This window comes from Nomascus leucogenys, chromosome 9 (assembly GCF_006542625.1).
Source record: "Nomascus leucogenys isolate Asia chromosome 9, Asia_NLE_v1, whole genome shotgun sequence".
NCBI lineage: Eukaryota > Metazoa > Chordata > Mammalia > Primates > Hylobatidae > Nomascus > Nomascus leucogenys.
This window is the reverse complement of record NC_044389.1, coordinates 77,555,685-77,570,890: the sequence shown is the minus strand read 5'-3', so window position 1 is coordinate 77,570,890 and position 15,206 is coordinate 77,555,685. Positions and strand designations below refer to the sequence as shown.

Sequence of the window (15,206 nt, the reverse complement as noted above, 5' to 3'; positions counted from 1 at the left end):
CAACTTTTATTTAATCTGATTGCTTTAATAGCCTATTAGCATTATTTTATGGGGGAAAAATTGTAGACATTTTCACATGTACATTTAACAGGGAACTAAATGAAAATTTCACCATTTTAAATGTGGGAACATGAGGCCTATCCTCGTCAGGACGGGTACATTGTTGCCACAATTGTGTTAGAACAACAAACCCAGAGTCCTTTAGTTTTTAGGTCTGTCAGTCTATCATCTTTATAACTTTACTAAATTCCCTTAACAGAACTTAAGAAGAATGGTAGTGAACAAAACGATGCTTTAATACTGTTTATACATTGCACTATATTCAATGTTTTAATACTGTTTACACATTGCACTATATTCATTATGACTGCCTGTGAGTCTCTACTATGTTTGGAGAATAAAGGGGCAGGGTAGTACAAGTAGCTCAATCTAAACATAATTCATTTCAAGTAGAAATTAACACTATAGATTTTGACCATTACAAGTCACATTTTCACTTTTAGGAAGGCAATTCCCCATTTCCCTAGATTTAAAAATATGTTTCTGAAGCAATCACAATATTCCAGTATCTAAAAAACTTGAAGTTCAAGACCTCTACCTAGATGTACTCATGACTCCTTTTTCAAAGCCTGTATCTCTTTCGAGTAAAACATTTAAGGTAATAGCTAGGCAGTGGTAAGATTTCGGTTGATGAGTCACCATATACATAGGCCACCCTTGCTTCTGTCCCAAGTAGGAAGAGTTCTTTCCACTTATTGTGACTTTGCAGAGCTTTGTACCACTTGAGGTGGAACTGCAATATTACACATATTCCTTCATATAAATCTTTGAGGTTTCCACATATTTAATTAACAAAATACTTTTATGCACCTATGCTCACATTCTCCAAATGCCTCAAGTTGTCATTTTGAAAGACATTTATTTTAAATATGGATGTAAGATCTCAGAATATTAATCTTGGCTTTGTCACTCACTTAAAAGTCATGAACACATCATTTATCAGTGCTTCATATTTTCCTTTTCTGTGATCATCATTCTCACTGAAGTAGATGCAGAATTAATAATTATAAAGCATGTTAGATGTTGTCAAAGAATATTTAACTTAATAGTCTAAGTGGCTTAATTTTGGTTAATCTCATAGTCCTTCCCTGTTTATAGCACATTCTGTATTTATCAGGGCAAAAAAAAATAAAATAAACAACATCAAGTGTACTTTATAGGAAGTTACAGAGAGTAAATCCTCAACAAAAAAAGTCAGTTGGTGACAAAGCTGGGAAAATCAATTGGGATTCAACATGTTCATCACACTAAGATGGCCTGTTGGATGTTCACAATCCTATCTCAATGTACATTTCTAGCTTGGTTGCCTCCTATTTTTGCATAAATTAATTATTAATAATGATACTGACAACAGCAAACTTTCAGGTAATATTATGTGCCAGACACTATTCTAAGTGCTTATGTATACTTACTCATTTAATAGTCAAATCAATAGTAAATATAATTATTATCCCTATTTTACAGTTGTGAAAATTGAGACAACAATAATTCATTTGAGTTCATACAACTAATGAGTGGCAGAGCTAAGATTAAAAACCAGGCATTCTGGGTCCAGAATTTGTACTCTTAGCCACTATGATACTATGATATAAGATAAATTAAGTACAGGCACATCACACACACACACACACACCACACACACACACACACACACGTGCCCTGCAAAGGGAGCTTTTTAAAAAGGTTCCCTACACCTATATGACCTAGAGGAAGACAAGGAATGTCTCTGGACGTCACCTTCCTCACTGGAAGAAATAAGACATTAAGACATTATTTTATACCACATTATGTTAAGGTACTTTCTAAGGTCAGCATTTTATGATTCAAAGATTCTGTTTGCAGCATATGGCCTCTTTGCTTTTTATTGGCATAACTCAATACTAAAGCCAAGTATTCGTGTATTCCAAAGAAAATGTTAAAAGAGAATAAAAAATGACCCTCAGGCAATGAAGAAGCAGTAGTAGCTAGAATAGAGGAATAAGAATTTTACCTCACATATATCATGCTTTGGGCTTCCTGGAACATTCTTAAGACAGTTTCCCTGAAGTCTTTCTATTCTCCCTACAGGGTACCAGATTATAACAATTTTTAGAGACTAAACTAGCAAACTAGGTCGATGAAATATCTATCATACCTTCATATCAATACACAAAAATTAAACTTATGTATACGGTATAAGTAAAAGTACATTTATATACACAGAAATTAAAAACATTTTCCGTAGGGCCAAGCCACAGAACATAGCATCTTAATAGTGTCACAGAATACTCTGAGATTATGGAAATCTGAATTCTGTAAATCCCAATCAAAAGTACACACTCTTCTGATAAACAGTACAGCCAAGTTAGTTCCATAACATGCATCCACAAGTACATAAAGCTGAACTATAAATATGTTTCCATCTCATATTCCCTTTATCATTTGGCTTAATTTTATAAAGCCATTATTTCCTTATTTCCAACTCTGTAACTCCCTCTTTGCAATCACTACCATGGCCAGTTATATCATATTCAGTTCATTAGCTTCTTTCTCATTTGAAAATAGCTCAACTACTCTTAAAATTGCTGTTTAATTCAAAAATTTCAAATAAGCTTTAACATTTTCTATATTTTAGTCAACTTGATAAAATAATAATTCTTCTGAACAAAATTATCACAAAGCAAGCCCCTGTTCTTAAAGGTGAATAAACATTTGACATAGTCACAAACTATAATTATTTCCATTGCAAAATTACAGATTTACTCAATGCATCCATATAAAAATGATGATGAACTTCAAAGAAAACTAGCTAACCTATAAAAATCTAACAGTATTCAAACTAAAATAATCAGAAAAAAAGTTTGTTAGAATTGCTATTTTCTTAAATTCTTCACATATAAACTGTCACAGTATATTGAGAATGAATTTCCTAAAGTTCCAAGTTTAACTGCATTTAATTCTCAATTGTTAGAGAAAATAGAAATGTTAAGTCTCTTTAAAATTATTCTAACAGAGTACTTAGAAAGCCTTGCCATAACAGAGAAAGTAGTAAAATTACAGTGCAGTTGGAGGATGGGGGATGGAACTTTATAGACATTGAACTTCTGGCCTGAACTTTCCCTTCTGTGATAAACGCCACGAAATCAGACTCTAACTCAGCCCCGTCAGCACTGTAGTGGAGGGCATTGATCTTCTTACCCCTTGTGTGCATAGAGAGAAGAATGAGCAAGAAAATGTGAAGCTGCCAGTTTAGTTCTTCCAGCCAACCCATTGCAGCAGCAGAGCAGTCAATGTGCCCTGCCTGTTTAAGCCTCCTGTTTCTTGCCTTTCCGTCTTTCACTGAGACGCCTCTGCTGCCACTCTTGTCAGATCTTCTCGCAAGCCTGCCAGCAACCCTGAGACAGGACCGTGAAAGACAAGCCTGTTACAAACTGGTTCTGTCACCACAGAGACTTCAACTGATCACCTCGTGGGGAGGACAACAAAGGGCGGTGAGGACCCTGAGCCGGATTGTTTTCTTAAGAAAGGAGCCTGACCCAGCTGCCCACACAAGGGCTAGCACACGCCGGGTCTTCACTCTGCTCTGGCAACACCCATGTCCCCCAAATCTCTCGGGCAGCTATGAAGGGAATCCACAGCAAACCTCCTTTAAAATGCTGCTGTCATAAAATAGTTTGTTCCTTTTACCAACATTTTTTTCTCTGCTAAGAATTTTAACTGAGAAATGTAAAAAGAAAACAAGAAATAATGTTTTTACTTAATGAAATGCCAAAAATAGTGCAACAGATCAACGTATTGTGTTACAGCAGTTTACTCACACTACGTCAACAGATAAATAATGAAGTGAATACCCTTGAATCAACTGCACAGATATGAAAAAGGGTCACATATAAAGGAAATCTCTAATGAATATTGCAAGTTAAGATATTTCAGTTATGACTATAGTTTTAAGAGCTGTTAACCTAACCGACTTTATTATGTAAATAAAACCATTGCAAGTTTTTCCACTTTTTAGATTTTAACTGTAATTGTTTCTCAATGTAAATTATGAACATTTTTGTGAAGTTTCATTTGCCATGATATTGAATGAGATAAACAAATTTTTTCAAATTTGTTTTTGTTTTACTCTGAGAACTGTTAAAAGAACACCAAGAAAGATAAATGAATTGTCAGTATATGTAGAAACTACAATGTTACCACAGACAAATACAAACAGAGGTGATAATTAAACCCCATCAGTTTGTCTGATAAAGGATTTATGAGTAGAGTAGCAAATGTATTACAATGTTTATATCTAAGATATCATCATCATATGTTTACTTGATATTTTTAAAAATCTTTTCTTGGAAAAAGAATCTCTGCTTTCTTCTCACTTTCAAAAGACATCCCTCATTTGCCCCTACTCCTGACCCCATCCCTGCACCTCCCAGCACTATTCCACTAGGTACCATTCAAATCTACCCTCTAGCCTAGGAAGCCCAACAATGTTTTGTTTTGATGATTTTACACATACTACAATCAATCAACACCCTCAATTTATACTTTCCTAAGTACTTTCATGAAATTTGAGCAAAACACAGAATTTTAACCATGTAGGAAACCTTAAACTACTCTAAGCTTACTAAACTACACATTCTGCATTTCACAGAAGCCATGCATCTTACTCGTCAGAAACATGGAGGTTGGTGGTGATTAAAAATAATTGTCTTTGAGTAATATTTATCTATATCCCTTTTAGTTAGGAAAAGAGATTGGTATATAGTAAAATGACTAAGGATGATCAGGAGCAGAGGGTTATGTGGGAAAAACAGACAAAAATCAAGCAATAGAATCTGCTTTTCAAACCTTCTATGTTGGGCTCAGAGCCACATTCACAACATGGTTCCACTGCCAATTTGGAATCCAGCCTTGAGCTTTGGGGCAAGAAGTGAATAGCTGAAATGTGGGACAGCTCCCAGTGCTCACATTTCCCCAATATGGGCTTCTATAAATGGCTGAAAGTTAAAGACAGAATCTCTGCTCTCTCCCCAGAATCCTAATTCAGTTCAAAAGAACTCATAACAGCAACCATTTCTGATTTTGAACTATGTGCAAGCTGAGTTGGTTCCTCAAGAAGGCTATAATACCACAGAATAAGTATATAAGAAATAATTAAGAAAAAATGTAAGACATTTTAAGATGAAGTGGCCCCAACAGAATAAACATGGAAATTCCAAGCAGATGATGGAACAGACGGGCCCAGATTGCAGGGAGAGCTGGATGCTGAAAGATGAATTGAACTTACACAGCAATACAGAAGTTGAGAGGAAAGAAATTATATGAGCAAGGCTTACAGGTAGAAATGAATTTTCAATTTGTGCAACAGCATGAGGACAATCTTACTGGAACAGACAGCTCCTATTAGTAAGTGGTTGGAAAGAAAGCTAGACAGAGTGGAACCAAATTGTGCAGGACTTTGAATATAGGTTACAGAGTTTGGAATATATGAATTGCAAAAAAAAACAAAAAACAAAAACAAAACCTCTTATGCTGGGCACATTGGCTCGTACCTGTAATCCCAGCTACTTGGCAGGCTGAGGCAGGAGGATTACCTAAGGCCAGGAGTTCAATCCAGCCTGAGCAACATAGCAAGACCATGTCTCTAAAATAATTGTTTTAATTAACTGGGTATGGTGGTTCACACCTGTATTCCCAATTATTGGGGAAGCTAAGATAGGAGGATTTTTTTTAGGCCAGGAGTTCCAGCCTGCAGTGAGCTATGATCACACCACTGCAATCCTGCCTGGGTGACAGAGCAAGACCCCATCTCCAAAAAGACTTTCAGACTTCAGCATGTAGGATGAATCTCTGAACCTCACCTTCCAACTAGGTGAGGGAGAGTGAAAACAAGATTAAACGTGTGAGGAGAGGTTTCCACTTAGTCAAACTTTTTGCTAATACCTATTTCTTTCATTTAGCAATATTTTAAAAAATCAAGATGTATCCCTATTAATTTCCTCCAATTTAAATTTAATTATTAACATACGCTAGTGCCAACAATGAAGGGGATCGTCTATAAATGGCATATTAGGCCCCTGACTACTTGGTTCAAAAAATCTCATGAAACTTATTATGTAGATCAAAAGTCTAATTTAGTAGAACCACCCAGATTTGCCAATGATTTAACCCTCTCACCCTAATGCACATACTTTTATCTACAGTTTATATTTTAATTTCCAATATCCAATCTAATTAAGCCTCTACCTGTACCAGGTCAAGAACTGGTTTCACAATTCCACAAGCAAAACACAAATAATCACATTAAAAAGTGGGCAAACAACATGAACGGACGCTTCTCAAAAGTAGACATACAAAAGGCCAAGAAACACATGAAAAGAATGCTCAACATCACTATCAGAGAAATGCAAATCAAAACCATAGTGAAATACCATCGCACACCAGTCAGAAAGGCTATTACTAAAAAGTCAAAAATCCACAAATGCTGGCAAGGCTGTGGAGAAAAGGGAATGCTTATACGTTGTTTGTGGGAATATAAATTAGTTCAGCCACTATGGAAAGCAGTTTGGAGATTTCTCAAACAAGTTAAAACAGTACTACCAACTACCATTCTACCCAGTAAAGCCATTACTGGGTATATATCCAAAAGAAAATAAATCATTCTACCAAAAAGACATGGGTACTTATACGTTCATCGCAGCACTATTGACAGTAGCAAAGATACGAAATCAACCGAGGTATCCATCAGCAGTAGACTGGATAAAGAAAATATGGTACATATACACCATGGAATACTACAGTGACATAAAAAAGAATGAAACCATAGCAACATTGATGCAGCTGGAGGGCATTATCCTAAGTAGATTAACACAGGAACAGATGTATCCCTGTTACTGCGTGTTCTCACTTAAAAGTGGGAACTTAACATTAGGTACACATGGACATAAAGATGGCAACAACAGACACTGGGGCCTACTGGAGTGGGGAAGGAGACAGGCAGGCTCCTAAGGGTTGAAAAACTACTGGGTACTATGCTCACTACCGGGGTGACTGGATCAATTGTACCCCAAACCTCAGCAACACACAATATGCCCATGTAACAAACCTGCATGTGTGCCCTCTGAATCTAAAATAAAAGTTGAAATTATTTTTAAAATAAAGATTTAGTAACTAGATAACCAAGTAAATCAATGGTAGAACGGGAAAAATCTCCCTTTCAGAAGAATTCAAAAAATTTATATATTTAGATAGTCTCGCTCCATGAAGCAGAGCTTAATCAACCCCACTCTTGACTCTAAGCTGTGCTTAGTGACTTGCTTCCAAGGAGTACAGTATGAAAAGGAATGTAACTTTACACTGGAATAACTGGCAAACACTCCCTTGGGCAGGTGATCGAGGTTAACATGACTGAAGACAAGCCATGCTGACAGCAGGTACCCCTGATATGATGAGAATGGCACTTCACCTCTATGGTCTACCTCCTCAACACCAACCACCCCAGTCTATGAGAAATACATCAGGCCAACTCCATTTCAGAAATATTCAATAAAATATCTGATCATCACTGCTTAAAACTATCAAGGAAAGTGTAAAAAAAGAGTTACAAACCAACAGAGACTAAGATGACATGATGACTAAGTGCAAAGTGGTTTTCTAGATGGGATCCTTGAACAGAAAAAAATGGCATTATGGAAAGGGAGAGAGGAAACAAATCTGAATAAAGTTTGGAGTTTAGTTGCTGGTAATATACCATTGTTCCTTTCTTAGCTGTGACACATACACAGCCCCAAAGTAAGGTCAAATGTTAATAGCAGGGGAAACTGGGTGAAAGGTATATGAGGACTCTATATTACCTTTGGAAATTTTCTAAATCAATTATAAAATTAAAAGTTTATTTTAAAAAATGGGTTTCATAGCAGTTAAACATTCACTCCCAAATCTCCTAACTACAGAGTTGACTGCAGAGAAGGAACCAATGTGCCAAAACAAACGGTTATACACCTGCTTGTGCAGCTTTCATCACAGGTTCACTTAACTGCTCCAATAGATTCTATTTCAATTACATCTTTACCTACAAGAAGAAATACCAGAAAGGAGAATAACAATGGTTTATGTCTGAGGCGTTCTTCTTCTACTGAGATAGCCAACTTAATTTTGCAAGTTAATTTATATACCAAATGAGTCTTCAAAGGAAGCTCTGAGAAAAGATTAAAAGAAAGGTCTCCGTTTGAAAATGTACACCTGACAGAAGGGCAGAGGAAGGAAAAAGGAGCACTATGGAGAGTACTACTAATATGAGTAGGACATGTCATCACTGTATGTCATTTGCAGAATTCTTACTAATGACATTCACACATTCTAGATTTACGGAGTCTTTGCCGCACAGTAGAAAGGGCCTACTTGTGCTACGTGTATTATCTGGGGCAGATTATTTAAACTCTCTGTTTGCTCATTACCTGTTAAATTGTTATATGGACTAAATAAATGAAGGAATATAGACTACTGAATACAGTGCCCAGAATACAGGAAAATATCAGAAAATGTCAGTAATTTCCTGACAACTCTCACTAATCTCTCTCCTGCCTCCCATATGAAAAGCTTTGCTAATAAAAATAATGTTCTTTAATATAATAGGCTACAAGGTAACATTTGTCAAGTTGTTCCTGTCACAAACAGTGTGATCACTAAAACAAGGATACAAAACATCTCTTAAGTCCAGATTTTAAAAATTCAATTAAAGCCGGACAGTGGTTTATACTTGGCTATAGTCCCAGCTATTAGGGAGGGTGAGGCAAGAGGGCTGCTTGAGCCCAGGGGTTCGAGACTAGCCTGGGCAATACAGCAAGACCTCACCTCAAAACAAAAAAAGTCAAATTATACCTGAAAAACTAAATATTTATTCAAATCAATTCATTTTTATTTAATTCATTAAATATCATGCATTTGAAGCAGAGGTATACTGAAGAATTTTAAATTGAGACTACCTTGCACCAATTTCAGTTTGTGATTCATTTTCACACAGAAACTCCCCAAATCTCCTGATTTTATGTTTATATACAGTTTTTATCTAAAAAACATTCACTATTTGCTATATTTGGGGGGGGGGATTGTGTCTACTGAATGGATGTGAGAACATTAAAAAGAGACAGCACCTGCCTTCAGGACAAAGCTTATCCTCTAGTGGGTGAAGACAAACATACAATCCAGTAATGACAATGCAGTACAGTAACTGCCCGCTATGCTGAGGAAACATGGAAAAAACAGTGAATAAACAAAGATTAATTCTGCCTGAGGGTGAGGGATGGACTTGCGTGGGGGAGGCATTTGAACTGGGTCTTCAAAGATAAGTAGGAATTCACTGGGTGAAGGGAAGGCAAAGGAATCCTAAGCAAAGAGAACAGGCAGTACAGTACATTTATGAGTAAGAAAAAGAGTAGGGCTTGCAGAGAACACGAGAAGCTCGATATGCCTAGAGAGCAGGGGAATTAGGCTGGAAAAGTAGACTGGCGAGGTTAGGAAGAGCCTTGTAGCCCATAATTAGAAGTTTTGATTTTATCCTACACACATGGGAAGCAATGTCTTCATTTCTGGAGGTAAGCACAGGTTACTTTCCATTGTGCAAACTGACAGCTACTACTTCTTGCAGCTGATTATATTTCAAGGGAAACTAATAAAGTTTTGGAGATAAGATGAAAAATATTTTCCTTTGTATCTAAGAAAACATAATAATATATTTGTTATTCTTAATAAGAACAATAAGGTGAGTGTTATTTTCTTTATCATGTGAACATCCCTGCTAATACTGTTTGGAATAAAATTTACTTTTTAATTAAACTTCTGTTCTAACACATAGGCACATTAATAACAACAGTTATTTCCTTCTTCCAATTGGAAGCCATAGCCTTTTAGGTCCTACCAAGAGCTTTGCACTAAAATGTTTTTCAAACTTTCATACATGTTGTACCAAAAACAAAAGTGCCCTCAGAACTGCACTGGTAATTGGTTTTATTATTCTGGCTTTTAACTAAACACTTACATACTATCATAAAAAACTACTCCACTATGAGAAAAAAAAAATTAACAATAGAGCCCACAGTACAAAAACTTTTTTCCTGACTTTGGAGTTTATAAAGACCACAACTTCAGCCCTCTTTCAGGCTGCCTCCTGCCTCCCCACCCCGTTCTAATTTGCAGCATTCCACATCACTAGTCATTAACAACCCAAAGCTCCCTTCAGCTGCAGAATGAAAGACCATCACATTATTGCAAATAAACAATCCCTTTCTCCCTTGAACGAGTGACACATTATTCTGAGCACGTCTTCTCTCTGCTTTCATTGCTCTGCCAAGGTCCTCCATGAGTGGGAAGGGGTAAAAAGAGAGAAAAAATATCCCACAACTTGTCTAAAGCATGTAGAGGGTGATTTGTGTTCTTACTTACGGGATATGACTGTCACTGTTGATCTGCTTTCAGGCCTAGATTACATGTGATAAGGGCTGACCTTCTTTAAGTATTCACACATTATGCACTCATGGAGAGCAGGCAGGACACAAAAGTCCTTCAGATGTTCTGGACATCAATCAAGTGCACAGCATGGAGCCTGCCAAACTTTTCTTCCATTTACTCAGGGAGAGGAAGGGGGAGTCCAAGACAGACTTAATAAAGTTTAAAGCTATGCCACAATATATTTGGGGAGACCATTGTTATTAAAAGGGTGCTGTTTCAAAAAATTCTCTATAGTTACCACTGGCAACAAAAACAATTCGCATACAAATATAAAGAGACAACCAGATTTCATTCCAGCTTTAAAATTTCAAAACTTTTGTTATAAACCAGGTCTCAATGGCTTTAGCAGATTGCTATTTTCTTTCCTGAAGACATTTTATTAAGTACATATTTCAAAAATCAAAAATATAAATTTTCTTTTATAACAATCATACTCAAAACATATTTTAAGTCATTTATAAAATAGAGGACATACATTTGCTACAAAACAGAGCATAGCTAAATAAATTGAAGACAAGTCAACAACACAAACCATTTTTCACCTAATACAAATACTGTCATTACTAGCAAGAGCCCCAATATTATAGTGTAGATATGATGATATCTTCTGATACAGGCTTCTAATGTTTGTCTTTTATTGTTGCCCCTCCCCACAGCTCATTCCAGGAATTTGAGGTAGCTTTTGAAAAAGAGCTAACTCTTTTTCAAAGAGCTTTTGAAAAAGAACTAACTCTTTTTCAAAGAGCTTTTGAAAAAGAACCCAAACTGTGTTCTCGTAAAATACTGCAACACTCCATACTTGGAGGGCATCATTTCAGCATCAGCACAATCAAATCCATCAGACAAAGATGCTTCATGGAATTTGATGATAGAATGATACCTTAAATCTACTACAATATCGTTTACCTAGAGATCACAAAATTCTTTTTAAAAGCTAATGTCATGTTATGAATATAATAATTATATGCATGGCCTGTGCACAAAATAAGAAGATTAGACACAAAGGTTTACAAAACAATTCATGAGATAATAAGGCAATGAACATTAAAAGAGTAGGAAGAGAATTCAAGGTAACTTACATGATTAAACTACCAAAGAAAATTAACTTAGTAAATTTGCTAATTAAAACAACAACAACAACAACAAACCCTCCAGATTGCCTCTATATATGCATTATTCTGCATGGGTCTTTAGTTTATTATTTGGTTTTAGTGGTATGCTACTAAAAGACCATGAGGTCAGACGTGCACCCTAGTAACAGGGAACTAGGTGATAGATAAACTATGAGGTAATTCTTTATGTTAATCATTACAGAGTAAACCATCACCCGGAAAATATGACTATCTCAGGCAAGAAACTGAACCGGAATGAGAGGAAGATGTCTTGGCAGGAGATGGAAAGCAAGAAACCCAGGCAAGACTAGTGTAGTTATTTCCAAATAGAACATAGAATGACGACAGCTAGGATCATGATGACAACAATGATAATGATCATGATACATACTGTTTGGCCATCTTTTACTGTTTGTGAGGCACTATTTGTGTACTTAACATACAGGTTTAAGCATCCCTTATTTAAAATGCTTGGGGCCAGAACTGCTTTGGATTTCAAAGATTTTTGCATTTTGGAATTTTTACATAAATGTAAGATATCTTGGGGATGGGACCCAAGGATAAACACGAAATTCATTTATGTTTTATATGCACCTTATAGACATAGTCTGAAGGTAATTTTATACAATATTTTACACTTTTGCATGAAACGAAGTTTGTATACATCAAGCCATAAGAGAACAAAGGTGTCACTGTGTCAGCGACTCTTACAGACAGTCTGTGTTTGTTTGGCATTACCATTATTTCTGACTCTCAATTTGTACATTATCAATAAGCAATCATTTTCTCCCACTTATTCACATGTAAGTACCTAACAGTAAAAATTATGACATACCATTAATACAATAAAAATGTGTCAGGTGTAGAATTTTCCACTTATGGTATTAGGTGGGTGCTCAAAAAGTTTTGGATTGGCCGGGCATGGTGGCTCACGCCTGTAATCCCAGCACTTTGAGAGGCTGAGGCGGGCGGATCACAAGGTCAGGAGATCGAGACCATCCTGGCTAACACAGTGAAACCCCGTCTCTAATAAAAATACAAAAAACTAGCCAGGCGTGGTGGCCGGCGCCTATTGTCCCAGCTACTCAAGAGGCTGAGGCAGTAGAATGGCATGAAGCTCCGGGAGGCGGAGCTTGCAGTGAGCTGAGAATCGCACCACTGCACTACAGCCTGGGCGACAGAGCAAGACTCCATCTCAAAAAAAAAAAGTTCTGGATTTTGGAGCATTTCCGATTTTGGATTAGGGATGCTCACTCTGATTATTTCATTTAATCCTCACTGCCACCCTGTGTGGGAGGAAATATCATTCCCAATTTAGATAAGAATACTGTGTATGCCTAAGATATAAGCCCTGAGAACTGGTTAAGAATTCATTGGATCAGACACCAATACTTCACTAGGTAGGGACCCAGGTATTTTTGTTCTAGAAGAAATATCTGGGGCCAAAAAAAAAAAAAAAAAAAAGTCCATTCAGTGGATGGAGGACTCCAAGAATCTGGGAGGCTGGTAAGATTCACTCAGCAAACATGACTACCAGAAATTCTGAGGGCTGGAGCAAAAAAGGAGGGTCAGGTATTCTAAATTCCAAATCTGTAGATTTAGAGGAGGTGACAATAAACACTGTGTCATCCAACAGCAGTGCCTTCGGAGGTCAGGAGTTTCCAGCCCATGGCGGGGTGGAACTCTCCTCTAAAGCGTGTAAAGTGTTTATTATAAAAAACAATTATAGACCATGTGTGGTGGCTTACACCTGTAATTCCAGCACTTTGAGAGGCCAAAGTAGGAGGATCGCTTGAGCCCGGAAGTTCGAGACCAACCTGGGCAACATAGGAAGACCACATCTCTACTAAAAACAAAAAAAATTAGCCAGGTGTGGTGGTGCACAACTGTATTCCTATTTACTCAGGAGGCTGAGGTGGGAGGATCACTTGGGCCCAGGAAGTTGAGGCTGCAGGGAGCCGTGATCGTGCCAATGTACATCAAATACATATATTGTCATTAACATAAAGCGGTATTTTATATACATTCTTTATAACTTTCTCAAAGACCCTTCTAATCAACTAAGGAGAGTGAGGTGCCATGGAATTGAGGAAAGGGGTTTTTCTTCCTTGCATAGGCCTGTACTTTAGGAGGTACAGTGAGGCAGCACTGCAGGCTTAGAAGACACACAAGTGGATGAATAAAGTTACTAGAGCCATGTAATGTAGTCCTTCACTCACTGGAAGAGTCTTAGTTTGTTTTAACAAAACAAGCTGTTTTATTCACACCAGGAGAACTTTCTAGAAGATTTCATTTGTCCCACTTATAAGGAACTACTTATAAAGGGTTTGTGTTTGATTTTTAGATAACAACAGATACACACTGACATTGTAATTATTCACACTTTGACTCCTGGAGTCTACAAGTTAAAGTTATACACTATAAAAACCACGAACCATTGAGCTAATAACCTGACTTGCCAGAAGCTCTATTTTAGAGAGATTCTAAGGACATTTTCTTCTTTATCAAATTAGTGCTAAAGCATCCCTAAGCAGAAAATCAAAATCTCTATTACCCACTTGCCATTTATAAAAAGCTGAACAAAGTTTCCTATCAAAACCAATTTCTTAAAAAGGATTACTATAACTCTTATTTCATCCTAAAGTGAATTGTGAATAAAATTTATGTAAATCCAACTTGAATTGATATGTCAATTGAAAATGAAATTTTAAATAGATGTAATAATATCAACACAAACTATACTTAACACAAAAGGATTTAAAGTATCGCTCTTATCTAAACCCTTAAAGAATGTTTGCTTAAACTGTTTCTCCATATACCATATGAAAATAGCTACTAGAAAATCTGTTTACAACTATTTGGAAAATACCTAAATATAAGAATTACATAAGAAAAAAGTGTCTTAGAAGAGAAGATACTAATAGTAGAGAAAAATTTTGTTCTTGTATACCACATACCAGCTTTTCCATAGAAACCTCAACAGTGCTACAAAATATCAGTCCTATGGATCTACACATTTAGTAGTCGACTTAGCTGTTAGTAACCTTCAAAAATTAATGCTAGAGGAAATATAAAGGTTTCAAGAAGTTAATTTTTATTTAAGGTGGCATTTTAAATCTATGTGCATATAAAAGTATTTTCAAATAAAAGAAACAATGATGCCATGATTTTTGGTTCAGAGTCATGACATGCTACCAGGGGTGTCCAATCTTTTAGTTTCCCAGGGCCACACTGGGGGAACTGTCTCGGGCCAAAGAGAAAATACACTACACTACACACTACACTGATGAGCTAAAAAAATTGCAAAAAAATCTCATAATGTTTTAAGAAAGTTTACAAATTTGTGTTGGGCCTCATGGCCAGCCTGGGCTGCATGTGGCACACAGGCTGTGGGCTGGACAATGAGCTTGTGCTAAACCTTTTCATCTCTCTCACACACATATTTCCATATCTTCCCTTACCTGCTCTTAGAAACATGGCACACCTGCTTACTGCCTTTATTTGTTTTTTATGAGAAACAGCAGCTCTTCATAATCTCATTAATGCCTTTCT

General features: G+C 36.6%; 1 protein-coding gene across 3 annotated transcripts in view; it reads right to left on the bottom strand.

The window, feature by feature from the left end:
- Positions 1-15,206, bottom strand: part of BMPR1B (bone morphogenetic protein receptor type 1B) — a 398,101-nt gene that overhangs the window by 102,786 nt on the left and 280,109 nt on the right. Inside the window, exon 1 of one of the 3 annotated variants that reach the window (XM_003257521.3) lies at positions 3,238-3,327. The exons of the other annotated variants lie outside the window; for them this stretch is intronic. Coding sequence (XP_003257569.1) covers positions 3,238-3,310 — 73 coding nt within the window. The 5' untranslated portion in view covers positions 3,311-3,327. Of the gene's footprint in view, positions 1-3,237; positions 3,328-15,206 lie in introns of those variants that run through there. 3 annotated transcript variants of the gene reach the window in all.